Source organism: Rana temporaria (assembly GCF_905171775.1).
Source record: "Rana temporaria chromosome 9 unlocalized genomic scaffold, aRanTem1.1 chr9f, whole genome shotgun sequence".
Lineage (NCBI taxonomy): Eukaryota > Metazoa > Chordata > Amphibia > Anura > Ranidae > Rana > Rana temporaria.
This window is the reverse complement of record NW_024404482.1, coordinates 172,656-189,754: the sequence shown is the minus strand read 5'-3', so window position 1 is coordinate 189,754 and position 17,099 is coordinate 172,656. Positions and strand designations below refer to the sequence as shown.

Here is a 17,099-nt window from a genome sequence, read left to right as displayed (position 1 = left end):
ACCGAGTCAGGGGGCCATATTCTGAGTATAGTTACGATGGAGTATCTCAGGATACTCCATCGTATCTCTCTTTTTTGGCCAGTGTCACTTACACTGTCGGATCTTAAATGTAATTACTCTGCTGGCCGCTAGGTGGCGTTTACGTTCAGGTCTCATTTGTTTATGCAAATGAGCCTGATACGCCGATTCCCGAACAAATTCGCGTTGCGTAACCGTCGTTTACGTCGTTTGCGTAGGCGTAAGGTTACCCCTGCTATATGAGGGGTAACCTTACGCCAGTCCCACGTAGGCCATGTTAAGTATGGCGTCGGGTCCGCGTTGTGTTTTCCCGTCGGGTACGTCGTTTTACTAAGTCGTTCTTGAATACGACTTTACGTCAATGACGCACACGTCGGCGTCATTGACGTTTTACGCGAGAACTGGAGCATGCGCACTGGGCTATCTTAAGCCCGGCGCATGCGCAGTTCGCTCGAATCGGGGGCGCGCTTAATTTAAATAGAAGCCGCCCCCTTGGATTTACGCGGGGATACGCCGGGCCAAATACACTACGCCGCCCCAAACTACGGAGCAAGTGTTTGGGGAATACAGCACTTGCTCCTGTAGGTTGGGGCGGCGGAGTGTAAATGGGTTACGCGCCGCCCGCCGAAAATGTAAGAGAATATAGCCCAGGATTTTTACGAATACAGTGCTTGTATTGCGAAACGTACGTTAACAGCGTTACTCGCAATCTGAGGTTCCACTGTATACCAAAAAAATCTAAAAAATATAACGAGGATAGACAATACGGCCAAATGTATGTGTCCCTCTCTCCAAAAAGTCCCGCTAATACTCCGTCATACAAAGACATTTTCTAACTCAGTATTAATAGCTTTGGTTTTGGAATGGAATGTCCAACAAACTCATATTAATGTGATAGGTGGAGGAACTTGAAGCGGCCTGCACAGATCCCTGACCTTAACCCAACTGAAGACCTTTAACCACTTAAGCCCCGGACCAATATGCTGCTAAATGCCCAAAGGCGTTTTTACAATTCGGCACTGCGTTGCTTTAACAGACAATTGCGCGATCGTGCGACGCGGCTCCCAAACAAAATTGGCGTCCTTATTTCCCCACAAATAGAGCTTTCTTTTGATGGTATTTGATCACCTCTGCGGTTTTTATTTTTTGCGCTATAAACAAAAATAGAGCGACAATTTTGAAAAAAATGCAATATTTTTTACTTTTTGCTATAATAAATATCCCCCAAAAACATATATAACAATTTTTTTTCCTCAGTTTAGGCCGATACGTATTCTTCTACCTATTTTTGGTAAAAAAATCGCAATAAACGTTTATCGATTGGTTTGCGCAAAATTTATAGCGTTTACAAAATAGGGGATAGTTTTATTGCATTTTTATAAATTTTTTTTTTTTTACTACTAATGGCGGCGATCAGCGATTTTTTCCGTGACTGCGACATTATGGCGGACACTTCGGACAATTTTGACACATTTTTGGGACCATTGTAATTTTCACAGAAAAAAATACATTTAAATTGCATTGTTTATTGTTAAAATGACAGTTGCAGTTTGGGAGTTAACCACAGGGGGCGCTGTAGGAGTTATGTGTTCACTTAGTGTGTGTTTACAACTGTAGGGGGGTGTGGCTGTAGGACTGACGTCATCGATCGAGTCTCCCCTATAAAAGGGATCACCCGATCGATACGCCGCCACAGTGAAGCACGGGGAAGCCGTGTTTACATACGGCTCTCCCCGTTCTTCAGCTCCGGGGAGCGATCGCGACGGGGCGGCTAGAAACGAATAGCCGCGCCGTCGTCCCGGATCGCTCCCCGCGTGAATCCGCCCGCCACACGCAGCGGGGGGGGGGGGGGTTCGACCGGACCCCCGACCCGCTAGAAGGCAGGGACGTATATATACGCCCATCTGCCTGTCCGTGCCATTTTGCGGACGTAAATAGTCGTGCGGCGGGCGTTAAGTGGTTAAGATGAATTGGGGCGCCAGTTGTGGCTGGGGTTTTGGAATGGGATATCCAACAAGCTCATAATGGGTGGAGGAACTTGAATGTCCTGCACAGAGCCCTGACCTCAATTCTACTGATCACCTTTGGGATGAATTGGAACACTGATGGTGAGCCATGTCTTCTCATCAGTACACGACCTCACAAGTGGGTACAAATTTCCACAGACACCCTCCAAAGTCTTCCCAGAAGAGTGAAGGCTCCTAAGGCCACAAAGGGAGGCAACTCTTTATTAATGGCCATGATGGGGAGGGGGCAAATCTATATTAATGGCCATGATGGGGAGGGGGGCAAATCTATATTGATGGCCATGATGGGGAGGGGGGCAAATCTATATTGATGGCCATGATGGGGAGGGGGGCAAATCTATATTGATGGCCATGATGGGGAGGGGAGGAAATCTATATTAATGGCCATGATGGGGAGGGGGGCAAATCTATATTAATGGCCATGATGGGGAGGGGGCAAATCTATATTAATGGCCATGATGGGGAGGGGGCAAATCTATATTAATGGCCATGATGGGGAGGGGGGCAATCTATATTAATGGCCATGGTGGGGAGGGGGGCAAATCTATATTAATGGCCATGGTGGGGAGGGGGGCAAATCTATATTAATGGCCATGATGGGGAGGGGGGCACATCTATATAAATGGCCATGATGGGGAGGGGGGCAAATCTATATTAAAGGTCATGATGGGGAGGGGGGCAAATCTATATTAATGGCCATGATGGGGAGGGGGGCAAATCTATATTAATGGCCATGATGGGGAGGGGAGGGGGCAAATCTATATTAATGGCCATGATGGGGAGGGGGAAATCTATATTAATGGCCATGATGGGGAGGGGGGCAAATCTATATTAATGGCCATGATGAGGAGGGGGGCAAATCTATATTAATGGCCATGATGGGGAGGGGGGCAAATCTATATTAATGGCCATGATGGGGAGGGGGGCAAATCTATATTAACCACTTCCATACCGGGGGGCACTTATACACCTTCCCGCCCAGACCAATTTTCAGCTTTCAGCGCTGTTGCACTTTGAATGACAATTGCGCGGTCGTGCTACACTGTGCCCAAACTACATTTTTATCATTTTGTTCCCACAAATAGAGATTTCTTTTGGTGGTATTTGATCACCTCTGGGATTTTTATTTTCTGCAAAAAAAATAAAAAAATTACCGAAAATTTTGAAAAAAAAATGTTATTTTTTTGTTTCTGTTATAAAACATTGTAAATAAGTGAATTTTCTCCTTCACTGATGGGCACTGATGGTACTGCACTGACGGGCACTGATGGGCACTGATGAGGTGGCACTGATGTGGTGGCATTGATGGGCACTGATGATTGGCACTAATATGTGGCGCGGATGGGCACGGATAGGCGGCACGGATAGGCAGCACGGATGGGCGGCACAGATAGGCACTGATAGGCGGCATGGATGGGCACTGATAGGTGGCACGGATGGGCATAGATGGGCACTGATATGGGCGGCATGTATGTGTTGTACTAATGGATGCCAATCAGTGCCAAACAATGCCTGTCAATCAGTGATGCCCATTGTGGGTACTGATTGGCATCCATTGCCGGCACTGATTGGCATCCATTAGAAAACAAAAAGCAGCGCGGCTTTTTGTTTTCTATTGTCTATTGTGTGTATCGCACGTTAGCAGCTGCCTTTAGTTCATCTGTGTAGTAGCGCCGTTTTCTTCTTTTTTCCTCTATTGGCATCCATTATTTGTGTCATCCCTGGCGGTCAAGGGTGGCATACCTTTGTTTTACATCCCCAGTGGTCCAGTGGGCATCCTCGGGGGGGCTGTGCTGATAATCGATCAGCACAACCCCCCCCTGTCAGCGTAGCAGCCGATCGGCTCTCCTCTACTCGCGTCTGACAGACGCGAGTGAGGAAAAGCCGATTACCGGCTTTTCCTCTTTACATCGTGATCAGCCGTGATTGGACACGGCTGATCATGTGGTAAAGAGTCTCCGTCAGAGACTCTTTACCTAGATCGGTGTTGCGGGGTGTCAGACTCACACCCTAAAACAACGATTGCCGCGATGTGCAGCGGCTCAATATCCTGAGGACACCATATGACGTCCACTCAGGATATGGAAACCACTTTGCCGACGTCAATCTGTCATTGGCGGGCAGCAAGTGGTAATGGCCATGATGGGGAGGGGGCAAATCTATATTAATGCCCATGGTTTTGGGATGGGAGCTGTTCTAGCTGTAGACAGGTTGATTTTGTTTTTGTGTGATTGGGGGGGGGGGGGGGTCGGTCACAGATAGTTCAGTTTGAAAATATCTCCCAAATGTTGATGACAACAGATAATATAATCTCTTTAGTGTGATTGTTTTACATTTATATTATAAATGTTTTCATATGCTGCTACAGATGCACAAACATGGACAAGTTTAGGGCCCATTACCGCTCCTCTATTTCCGTGCCTTGCGTCAGCGCCGCATTATGTCTCGTATTACCATGCTGTGTTAAGGCGGTGTAAAGGCAGGGTGGTGCTAAGCCAGCCCGGAGCTGTGTTGCCTTACAGCATTGGGGTGGGGTTCAAAATAAATGGCACTGCAATGGGCTAATGCACATACCCCAATGCTCCATATAAAACAGTGATGGCAAACATTGGCACCCCAGATGTTTTGGAACTACATTTCCCATGATGCTCAACTGCACTGCAGAGTTGCATGAGCATCATGGGAAATGTAGTTCCAAAACATCTGGGGTGTCAAGGTTCCCCATCACTGACATAAGGTGTCATTCATACAGGTGTACTTGGATGCCCCTGGAAGGGTCCTGTTTGACCATATGGGGATGCACAGGTGTTCCCTCTTTCAGGGAGATGCACCCATCCCATAGAAGCAGCTGTGCCCGAGCAACTGTGTCATCATTGACATGAATGGAACGGCCTGCATGGGGATCCACGGAACACTTTTACATCCCCGTGTGAGTAAACACAGCCCTCACATAGGCGTCTGATTAACCACTTCCGGACCGCCCCACGACTATATACGTCGGCACTTTGAAGCGGGATATCTCTGTCATGGTAGCAGCTAGCTGTCATAACCCAGACATCCTCATCTTCAGGCGGCGGTCCAGTTTACGACAATGGTGGTCTCTGCCGCGGATTCACCGCAAGATCACCATTATCGGTGGCGGGAGAGGGGTCCCCTCTCCCGCCGCTCTCCCGTGCCCTTCGCCACTTACCATCGGTGGAGGTGATCGGGTCCTTCTCGTGGCTGGGTATGGAGACGAGTTAGGGGAAGATGGTCGCCACACGTCTCCATGCCATAGAAGGGCAGAAGTGATGTCAAAATGTCACTTCCACCCATAGCTGTTTTTTTTTGCGTTTTAGTGTAAATATGAGGGCCCGGATTCACAAAGCACTTACGCCGACGTATCTCGAGATACGCTGCGTAAGTGCAAATATGCGCCGTGCCCACAAACCGAGATACGCCTAAAAATAGGCTTCATCCGACCAACGTAACTTTCCTACGCCGGCGTATCGTGGGTGCATATTTACGCTGGACGCAAGTGGCGCTCCCATTGATTTCCTATTCAAATATGGAAATGAGGGAGATACGTCGATTCACGAACATACTTGTGCCCGGCGCATAATATACGCGGTTTGTGGAAGTCGTATGTCCGGCGTAAAGTTATTCCCCATATAGGAGGCGCAACCCATGCAAAGGTATGGACCAGGGAACACAAGCCGTCGTATTTTACGTCGTTTACGTTGTACGTGAATATGACTAGGCGTAGGTTACATTCATGTCGTAGGCAGTGATCCGGCGTATCTTAGGGAGTAGTTCCGATGTGATTCTGAGCATGCGCAGTGGGATGCGTCCACGGGACAGCGCATGCGCCGTTCGTTATTCGTATCTTTATGGCGCTCGGCCCATCATTTGCATGGGGTCACGCCTCATTTGCATGGCTCACGCCCACTTCCACTTACGACGAGTTACGCCGAGGGAACCCAGCGCAGATTTGGCAGCACTGGCTTTGTGAATCCAGTGCTTGCCTCTCTGCGCTGCATCGGCATAAATATGCGCCAATGTATGTGAATCCGGGCCGAGGTCTTTTTGACCCCAGATCTCATATTTAAGAGGACCTGTCATACTTTTTTCCAATAAAAGGGATCTTTACATTCCTTGTAATAGGAATAAAAGTGACCCAAATAAAAAAAAAAAACTGTGTGTAAAGAAATAAAAGAAAGTAAAATAAATAAGATTTTTTTTTTTAAAGCGTCCCGCCGAGCTCACGCGCAGAAGCAAACGCATACGTGAGCAGCGCCCGCATATAAAAACGGTGTTCAAACTGCACATGTGAGGTATCGCCGCGATCGTTAGAGTGAGAGCAATAATTCTAGCCCTAAAACGTCTCTGTAACTCAAAACATGCAACCTGTACAATTTTTTAAACATCGCCTATCGAGATTTTTAAGGGTAAAAGTTTGTCGGCATTCCACGAGCGGACGCATATTTAGAGCGTGACATGTTGGGTATCAATTTACTCGGCGTAATATTATTTTTCACAATTTAAAAAAAAAAATTTTGGCTAAGTTTACTGTTGTCTTATTTTTTAGTTAAAAAAAAAGTGTATTTTCCGTCCAAAAAATTGCGCTTGTAAGACCGCTGCGCGAATACGGTGTGACAAAAAGTATTGCAATGACCGCCATTTTATTCTGTAGGTTGTTAGGGAAATAATGATAGGGGCAGATCCACAGAGAGAGTACGCCGGCGTATCTACTGATACGCCGGCGTACTTTCAAATTTCCCGCGTCGTATCTTTAGTTTGAATCCTCAAAACAAGATACGACGGCATCTGGGTTAGATCTGACAGGCGTGCGCGTTTGCGTCGTTTTCCGCGTCGGGTATGCAAATTAGCTGTTTCTGACGATCCACGAACGTATGCGCGGCCGTCGCATTCTTTTACGTCGTCTATAGTCGGCTTTTTCCGGCGTATAGTTAAAGCTGGTGTTTTGCGGCGTATAGTTAGACTTGCCATGTTAAGTATGGCCGTCGTTCCCGCGTTTAATTTGAAATTAGTTTTTTTTTTCACGTAAGTCGTCCGTGAATCGGGATGGATGTAACTCACGTCTATGTTAAAAAAAATTACGTCCTAGCGACGTCATTTAGCGCAATGCACGGCGGGAAATTTAGGGACGGTGCATGCGCAGTTCATTCGGCTCGGGGACGCGCTTCATTTAAATGAAACACGCCCCCTAATCGCCGATTTGAATTCCGCCACCAGAGATAGACTACGCCGCCGTACCTTACGGCGCAAAATCTTCAAGGATTCGAAGATAACACAAGTAAGTTACGGCGGCGTAGCGTATCTCTGATACGCTGCGCCGGGGCAGATCTTTGTGGATCTGCCCCATAATGTTTGGGGGTTCTAAGTCATTTTCTAGCAAAAAAAAGTTTATTTTTTTTTTAACTTGTAAACAACAAATCTCAGAAAGAGGCGCGGTCCTTAAGTGGTTAAGTGTGAATGAGGCCTAAAAGGTGTGTGTTCGGCCCTCACTGTCTTGTATTGTGTATCTGTAGAGTTACAATGTATCCAACACCCCTCTTTTTATTTTTCCAGGCGGGTGCGGCCCCGATGCTGGTGAACGCGGACTGCCTGGACCCGGGCTCATCGGTGAGTGACACCAATGTCATAGAAGCTCCGTATAATGCGCAGTGATCCTCCAGTTTTGTGAGAGTACGCTCTAAAGCAGTGGTACTCCCCTCTGGGAAATGGCTTTGTGTTCCTGTGGCCCTTAGATCAGTACCGGGACAGGGTCGCCCCGCGCCCAGGGCAAGAATCCAGAATTCTGCCCCCATCCCCCACTGTTAATACCTCATCTATTTTTTGCCCCCTTTACTTCCTTGCCCCCAGGGCAGCTGCCCCCTTCTGTCCACTCCTTGTCCCGGCACCCTGTTTTAGATAATTATAATTTACAGTTCCTTGAAAAAGTATTCATACCCCTTGAAATTCCCCACATCTTCTCATGTTACACCCAAAAACTTAAATGTATTTTATGTGAGAGACACAAAGTGTCACATAATTGTGAAGTGGAAGGAAAATGATACAAATAAATCTGTGAAAAGTGTGGGGGGAGGGGCATTTGTATGGCGCCCCCCGGAGTCAATACTTTGTAGAACCCCCTTTCTCTACAAGTCTTTTTGGGGGTGTCTCTACCAGCTTTGCCCATCTAGAGAGGAACATTTCTCCTCCATTCTTCTTCTCTGTAAAATATCTCTGTCTCTGTCAGATTGGATGGAGAGCGTCTGTGATCAGCAATTTTCAAGTCTTGTCCACAGATTCTCAATGGGATTTAGGTCTGGACTGTGACTGGGCCATTCTAACACATGAATAGGCTTTGATCTAAACCATTCCATTGTAGCTCTGGCTGTACTTTAGGGTCGTTGTCCTGCTGGAAGGTGAACCCCCCCCCCCCCCCCCGGTCTCAAGTCTTTTCTTCTAAGATTGTCCTGTATTTGTCTCCATCCATCTTCCCATCAACTCTGACCAGCTTCCCTGTCCCTGCTGAAGAAAAGCATCCCCACCACATGATGCTGCCACCACCATGTTTCACGGTAGGGATGGTGTGTTCAGGGGGATGGGCAGTGTTAGTTTCCCCCACACATAGCAATTTGGTGTCATGTGACCAGAGCACCTTCTTCCACATGTTTGCTGTGTCCCCTCCCCCACATGTTTGCTGTGTCCCCTCCCCCACATGTTTGCTGTGTCCCCTCCCCCACATGTTTGCTGTGCCCCCTCCCCCACACGGCTTCTCACAAACTGCAAACAGGACTTCTTATGTCTTTCTTTCTCCAATGTCTTTCTTCTTGTCACTCTTCCATAAAGGGCAGATTTGTGGAGAGACCACTAATAGTTGTCCTGTGGACATATTCTCCCCCCCTGAGCTGTGCAGCTCCTGTGCAGCTCCTCCAGAGTTACCATGGACCTCTTGGCTGCTTCTCTGATGAATGCTCTACCTTGCCCGGCCCGGTCAGTTTAGGTGGACGGCCGTGTCTTGGTAGGTTTGCGGTTGTGCCATACTCTTTCCATTTTCCGATGATGGATTGAACAGAAGCTCCGTGAGATCTTCAAAGCTTGGGAGATTTTTTTATAACCTAACCCTGCTTTATACTTCTCCACAACTTTATCCCCGACCTGTCTGGTGTGCTCCTCGGCCTTCATGATGCTGTTTGGTCACTAAGGTTCTCTAACAATCCTCTGAGGGCTTCACAGAACAGCTGTATTTATACTGAGATTACATGACATACAGGTGGACTCTATTTACTAATTAGGTGACTTCTGAAGGCGATTGGTTCCCCTAGATTTTAGTTATCAGAGTAAAGGGGGCGCCATACAAATGCCCCTCCCCCCACACTGTTCACATATTTATTTGTATCATTTTCCTTCCACTTCACAATTATGTGACACTTTGTGTCTCTCACATAAAATCCCAAAAAAATACATTTACGTTTTTGGTGTAACATGACAAAATGTGGGAAATTTCAAGGGGGTATGAATGCTTTTTCAAGGCACTGTATTACTAACCAATGACATTGGAGAACTATTCTTAGTATTCTATTGTTTGTGTCCCTTGCTCTTAAATGTAAAGTATATAAAATATTCTGAAGGAATCAGCGAAGTTGAGAGTTTTAATTTATTTCCAGGAAAAAAAAATAGTACAATTTGGTAAAAGGTTGGAGCAGGCAGCAGACGAAAGAGTATTATGTGTTGAGGCAGGGGTCAGAGCAGGTGGCGGGCAGAAAGTAATCAGTGTTTAGGCAGAGGTTGGAGCAGGCAGCAGACAAAGGAGTAGAAGGTGTTCAGGCAGGGGTCAGGGCAGGTGGCAGGCAGAGAGTAATCAGTGTCCAGACAGAGGTTGGAGCAGGCAGCAGACAAAAGAGTAGAAGGTGTTTAGGCAGGGGTCAGGGCAGGTGGCAGGCAGAGAGTAATCAGTGTCCAGACAGAGGTTGGAGCATGCAGCAGACAAAAGTAGAAGGTGTTTAGGCAGGGGTCAGAGCAGGTGGCAGGCAGAGAGTAGTCAGTGTTCAGACAGAGGTTGGAGAAGGCAGCAGACAAAAGAGTAGAAGGTGTTAAGGCAGGGGTCGGGGCAGGTGGCAGACAGAGAATAATTAGTGTCCAGACAGAGGTTGGAGCAGGCAGCAGACAAAAGCGTAGAAGGTGTTCAGGCAGGGGTCGGGGCAGGTGGCAGGCAGAGAGTAGTCAGTGTTCAGACAGAGGTTGGAGAAGGCAGCAGACAAAAGAGTAGAAGGTGTTTAGGCAGGGGTCAGGGCAGGTGGCAGGCAGAGTAATCAGTGTCCAGACAGAGGTTGGAGCAGGCAGCAGACAAAAGAGTAGAAGGTGTTTAGGCAGGGGTCAGGGCAGGTGGCAGGCAGAGAGTAATCAGTGTCCAGACAGAGGTTGGAGCATGCAGCAGACAAAAGAGTATTACGTATTCAGGCAGGGGTCAGAGCTGGTGGCGGGCAGAAAGTAGTTAGTGTTCAGGCAGAGTTTGGAGCAGGCAGCAGACAAAGGAGTAGAAGGTGTTTAGGCAGGGGTAGGGGCAGGTGGCAGGCAGAGAGTAGTCAGTGTTCAGACAGAGGTTGGAGAAGGCAGCAGACAAAAGAGTAGAAGGTGTTTAGGCAGGGGTCAGGGCAGGTGGCAGGCAGAGAGTAATCAGTGTCCAGACAGAGGTTGGAGCAGGCAGCAGACAAAAGAGTAGAAGGTGTTTAGGCAGGGGTCAGGGCAGGTGGCAGGCAGAGAGTAATCAGTGTCCAGACAGAGGTTGGAGCAGGCAGCAGACAAAAGAGTATTACGTATTCAGTCAGGGGTCAGAGCTGGTGGCGGGCAGAAAGTAGGTAGTTTTCAGGCAGAGTTTGGAGCAGGCAGCAGACAAAAGAGTAGTACGTATTCAGGAAGGGTTCGGGGCAGATGGCAGGCAGAGAGTAGTCAGTGTCTAGGCAGAGGTTGGGGCAGGCAGCTATATCCAGGTAGTATACCTGATCCTTTTACCACTGTGCCTACTTTATATTTTGCACTGATGTCAGTTTATTTTTCTATGTTTGAGTGTATTGCCTACCGTTTATGACCAGGTTGTCTGGTGGGTTTTTTTTGTATGTTTTTCTGTTTGTTGGTTTGTCTTAAACCTAATAAAAATATCTTAAAAAAAAAAAGAGGTTGGAGCATGCAGCAGACAAAAGTAGAAGGTGTTTAGGCAGGGGTCAGGGCAGGTGGCAGGCAGAGAGTAGTCAGTGTTCAAGCAGGGGTCAGGGCAGGTGGCAGGCAGAGAGTAGTCAGTGTTCAGACAGAGGTTGGAGAAGGCAGCAGACAAAAGTAGAAGGTGTTTAGGCAGGGGTCAGGGCAGATGGCAGGCAGAGAGTAGTCAGTGTTCAGGCAGAGGTTGGAGCAGGCAGCAGACAAAAGAGTAGAAGGTGTTCAGGCAGGGGTCGGGGCAGGTGGCAGGCAGAGAGTAGTCAGTGTTCAGACAGAGGTTGGAGAAGGCAGCAGACAAAAGTAGAAGGTGTTTAGGCAGGGGTCAGGGCAGGTGGCAGGCAGAGAGTAGTCAGTGTCCAGACAGAGGTTGGAGCAGGCAGCAGACAAAAGAGTAGAAGGTGTTCAGGCAGGGGTCGGGGCAGGTGGCAGGCAGAGAGTAGTCAGTGTCCAGACAGAGGTTGGAGAAGGCAGCAGACAAAAGAGTAGAAGGTGTTCAGGCAGGGGTCAGGGCAGGTGGCAGGCAGAGAGTAGTCAGTGTTCAGACAGAGGTTTGAGCAGGCAGCAGACAAAAGTGTAGAAGGTGTTCAGGCAGGGGTCGGGGCAGGTGGCAGGCAGAGAGTAGTCAGTGTTCAGGCAGAGGTTGGAGCAGGCAGCAGACAAAAGAGTAGAAGGTGTTTAGGCAGGGGTCAGGGCAGGTGGCAGGCAGAGAGTAGTCAGTGTTTAGGCAGAGGTTGGAGCAGGCAGCAGACAAAAGAGTAGTAGGTGTTCAGACAAAGAGAACAGGCCATGCCCCTGGCTGTACAGTTGTGGACTCCAGAGGCACCGTAACACCACTAAGCACTGAAGGGGGCCGGGACAAATAGACTTTCCCCTTTACAGGTCACTCTTTCAGGGTGATTTTTCGTTTGGGTGAATGTAATAGTTTGAAGGACAACGTCATTCATTTGTCCTTTAATGAGGAACAGCAGAGCGCTGAAAATCAAACAATTGTGAATTCTTTATCGAAGAGCACAGAGTCTTTCCTTACACCATGTCCTTTATATAGAGACACATCAGCCGCCGCCGCGTGCAAGCGCTAATTTTCTAACATGTATTTACCAGATGAATGAGGAGCGGAGCAAGGGCCCCTTTGTCTTGGTACCTGTTCAGGGGTGGGGGTCGGGGGAATCACATTATGACATCCGGGGAGCGGGCCATGCTGACTGATATGAAGAGTCCCGTGCTGGAGGAGGGGTAATTATTTCCTGGCGGTGTGCTGGGATCACCTAATAAGATTTGCTGGTAATGAGCTCCTGGTGCAGGCAGCCCGTCCTCCGGGTCCCAGCCCTGTTCTAGAACACTCCGGCTTCCCGGATCTGGACGTCCTGTCTCTGCTAATTACAGAAAATATAGAACAGGCCTTCTGTCCGGGGGGGGGGGGTCTGCTGGGGGAAATGTGCAGGAAACCTTGTGCACAGTGCAGCTCACACTCAGCCGGGTCCCCAAACTGCCAGAGGGAGGATATAAGACTGAGGGGGGGCGGAGGAGGGAGGATATAAGACTGAAGGGGGGGTCGGGGGGAGGATATAAGACTGAAGGGGGGGTCGGGGGGGAGGATATAAGACTGGAGGGAAGGCCGGGGGGAGGATATTAGACTGAAGGGGAGGCCAGCGGGAGGATATAAGACTGGAGGGGGCCGGGGGGAGGTTATAAGACTGAAGGGGGGCCGGGGGAGGATATAAGACTGAAGGGGGCTGGGGGTAGGTTATAAGACTGAAGGGGGGCCGGGGGAGGATATAAGACTGAAGGGGGTCGGGGGGAGGATATAAGACTGGAGGGGAGGCCGGGGGGAGGATATTAGACTGAAGGGGAGGCCAGCGAGAGGATATAAGACTGGTGGGGGCCGGGGGTAGGTTATTAGACTGGAGGGGGGCCGGGGGGAGGATATAAGACTGGTGGGGGCCAGGGGGAGGTTATAAGACTGAAGGGGGGGCCGGCGGGAGGATATAAGCCTGGAGGGGGCCAGGGGGAGGTTATAAGACTGAAGAGGGGGGTCGGGGGAGGATATAAGACTGGTGGGGGCCGGGGGTAGGTTATAAGACTGAAGGGGGGCCGGCGGGAGGATATAAGACTGGAGGGGGCCGGGGGTAGGTTATAAGACTGGTGGGGGCCAGGGGGAGGTTATAAGACTGAAGGGGGGGCCGGGGGGAGGATATAAGACTGATGGGGGCCAGGGGGAGGTTATAAAACTGAAGGGGGGGGCGGGGGAGAGGATATAAGACTGGTGGGGGCCAGGGGGAGGTTATAAGACTGAAGGGGGGGGGCCGGGGGAGAGGATATAAGACTGGTGGGGGCCAGGGGGAGGTTATAAGACTGAAGGGGGGGCCGGGGGGAGGATATAAGACTGATGGGGGCCAGGGGGAGGTTATAAAACTGAAGGGGGGGCCGGGGGAGAGGATATAAGACTGGTGGGGTCCAGGGGGAGGTTATAAGACTGAGGGGGGGGCCGGGGGGAGGATATAGGACTGGAGGGGGCCGGGGGAGGTTATAAGACTGAAGGGGGGGCCAGGGGGAGGATATAAGACTGAAGGGGGGGCCGGGGGAGGATATAAGACTGATGGGGGGGCCAGGGGGAGGATATAAGACTGGTGGGGGCCAGCGGGAGGTTATAAGACTGAAGGGGGGGCCAGGGGGAGGTTATAAGATTGAAGGGGGGGGGGCGAAGGGAGGTTATAAGACTGGTGGGGGGGGGGGTGAAGGGAGGATTTCATTTTGATAAACCTGAAACAAAGTAGCGGAGTTCTCGGAACGTTTCGGCTCGCCGGCTTGCTCTTGCGGCGCGTTACAATGTAACACAAGGTTATCACATATAAAATAAACCCGAATTATTACTTTGTTGCCTTTGGAAAGGAATGGAGAACATCAAATATTTTGTGGGAATCGGCGTTCCTGCGTTTGCGATGTTTGTGACGCGCGCTCATTATCAGGCCTGGGAGGCAGTGGAGGGGGAGGGGAATATTGAAGTGTCTGCTAGACAGATTATATTATTAGTTCCAGGATTTGTCAGGGTGGAAGGGGGATTATGGAGGGACCCGCCGGTTATCTTTCATGCCGAGTGTTTAAAGATGGCGAAGGAGGGATTATTGTTACATGGGAGAGATTAGCAGAGCCGTATGTAGGACCGGGGTGAGGGATGGCCGGGGGGGGGGGGGGGGGATGGGAATACATGGAACCTCAACTACTGAAATCTCCTGGAAGATTTAATGTCATTTCAGAAGTCACTTTCAGTCTTCAATCCGCAACTTTCATTAAATAATCCCCGGTGATCCCGCCATAAATGTCACTTCCTGTTATAGGGTGACAACGCTCTGTCCCTGTCCCCCAATTGTTCTCCTGTGTTGTCACCTTGTCACATGAGCATCCAATGAGGATTACAAGTGGTAGTTTCAGCGCACATTACACAGACATGAATGGAGGTCAGTGGAGGGATTGGCAGAGAGGGGTGGAGGACACTGAGTGGAGGTCAGTGGAGGGATTGGTAGAGAGGGGTGGAGGACACTGAATGGAGACCAGTGGAGGGATTGGTAGAGAGGGGTGGAGGACACTGAATGAAGACCAGTGGAGGGATTGGTAGAGAGGGGTGGAGGACACTGAATGGAGGTCAGTGGAGGGATTGGTAGAGAGGGGTGGAGGACACTGAATGGAGACCAGTGGAGGGATTGGTAGAGAGGGGTGGAGGACACTGAATGGAGATCAGTGGAGGGATTGGTAGAGAGGGGTGGAGGACACTGAATGGAGGCCAGTGGAGGGATTGGTAGAGAGGGGTGGAGGACACTGAATGGAGACCAGTGGAGGGATTGGTAGAGAGGGGTGGAAAGCTCGTGCATTGTGGGTTCACTTACTTTTTCCTTCCATTTCCCTTCAAAGTGTTTTTTTTCTTTGTCTGAATTTCTCACTTCCTGTTCCTCCTCAGTAAGCTTGTCCCCATCATCCGAGCCGTCCTGGCTGGGGGTTAGTCAGCGTGCTCGCCCCCTCCCTTGGGACTACATCCCTGCAGGGAGACGCTGGTGCTGGTCTGGTGCTGGTCTGGTTGCTGGTCTGGTGCTGGTCTGATTGCTGGTCTGGTGCTGGTCTGGTTGCTGGTCTGGTGCTGGTCTGGTGCTGGTCGGTCCTGGTCTGGTTGCTGGTCTGGTGCTGGTCTGATGCTGGTCTGGTTGCTGGTCTGGTGCTGGTCGGTGCTGGTCTGGTTGCTGGTCTGGTTGCTGGTCTGGTTGCTGGTCTGATGCTGGTCTGGTTGCTGGTCTGGTTGCTGGTCTGGTGCTGGTCTGATGCTGGTCTGGTTGCTGGTCTGGTTGCTGGTCTGGTTGCTGGTCTGGTGCTGGTCTGATGCTGGTCTGGTTGCTGGTCTGGTTGCTGGTCTGATGCTGGTCTGGTTGCTGGTCTGGTGCTGGTCTGGTGCTGGTCTGGTGCTGGTCTGGTTGCTGGTCTGATGCTGGTCTGGTGCTGGTCTGATGCTGGTCTGGTTGCTGGTCTGGTGCTGGTCTGGTGCTGGTCTGGTGCTGGTCTGGTGCTGGTCGGTGCTGGTCTGGTGCTGGTCTGGTTGCTGGTCTGGTGCTGGTCTGGTGCTGGTCTGATGCTGGTCTGGTTGCTGGTCTGGTTGCTGGTCTGATGCTGGTCTGGTTGCTGGTCTGGTTGCTGGTCTGGTGCTGGTCTGGTGCTGGTCTGATGCTGGTCTGGTTGCTGGTCTGGTTGCTGGTCTGGTTGCTGGTCTGGTGCTGGTCTGGTTGCTGGTCTGGTTGCTGGTCTGATGCTGGTCTGGTTGCTGGTCTGGTGCTGGTCTGGTTGCTGGTCTGGTGCTGGTCTGGTGCTGGTCTGGTTGCTGGTCTGGTTGCTGGTCTGGTGCTGGTCTGGTGCTGGTCTGGTTGCTGGTCTGATGCTGGTCTGGTGCTGGTCTGGTTGCTGGTCTGGTTGCTGGTCTGATGCTGGTCTGGTTGCTGGTCTGGTGCTGGTCTGGTTGCTGGTCTGGTGCTGGTCGGTGCTGGTCTGGTGCTGGTCTGGTTGCTGGTCTGGTGCTGGTCTGGTTGCTGGTCTGGTGCTGGTCTGGTGCTGGTCTGGTTGCTGGTCTGATGCTGGTCTGGTGCTGGTCTGGTTGCTGGTCTGGTTGCTGGTCTGATGCTGGTCTGGTTGCTGGTCTGGTGCTGGTCTGGTTGCTGGTCTGGTGCTGGTCGGTGCTGGTCTGGTGCTGGTCGGTGCTGGTCTGGTGCTGGTCTGGTTGCTGGTCTGGTGCTGGTCTGGTGCTGGTCTGGTTGCTGGTCTGGTTGCTGGTCTGGTGCTGGTCTGGTGCTGGTCTGGTTGCTGGTCTGATGCTGGTCTGGTGCTGGTCTGGTTGCTGGTCTGGTTGCTGGTCTGATGCTGGTCTGGTTGCTGGTCTGGTGCTGGTCTGGTTGCTGGTCTGGTGCTGGTCGGTGCTGGTCTGGTGCTGGTCTGGTTGCTGGTCTGGTTGCTGGTCTGGTTGCTGGTCTGGTGCTGGTCTGGTGCTGGTCTGGTTGCTGGTCTGATGCTGGTCTGGTGCTGGTCTGGTTGCTGGTCTGGTTGCTGGTCTGATGCTGGTCTGGTTGCTGGTCTGGTGCTGGTCTGGTTGCTGGTCTGGTGCTGGTCGGTGCTGGTCTGGTGCTGGTCTGGTTGCTGGTCTGGTGCTGGTCTGGTGCTGGTCTGATGCTGGTCTGGTTGCTGGTCTGGTGCTGGTCTGGTGCTGGTCTGGTGCTGGTCTGGTGCTGGTCGGTGCTGGTCTGGTGCTGGTCTGGTTGCTGGTCTGTGGGTCGGTGGGACTTGTCTTGTCTGAAGTGACTGAAATCCTTCATTTGATTGTCTTTA

At 50.7% G+C, this 17,099-nt stretch overlaps 1 protein-coding gene across 1 annotated transcript in view; it reads left to right on the top strand.

Annotated features, from left to right (window-relative positions):
• Positions 1-17,099, top strand: part of LOC120921940 (disks large homolog 3-like) — a 206,607-nt gene that overhangs the window by 69,581 nt on the left and 119,927 nt on the right. The window contains exon 6 of the mRNA XM_040334450.1: positions 7,617-7,670. Within this exon, the coding sequence (XP_040190384.1) occupies positions 7,617-7,670 (54 nt within the window). The remainder of the gene's footprint in view (positions 1-7,616; positions 7,671-17,099) is intronic.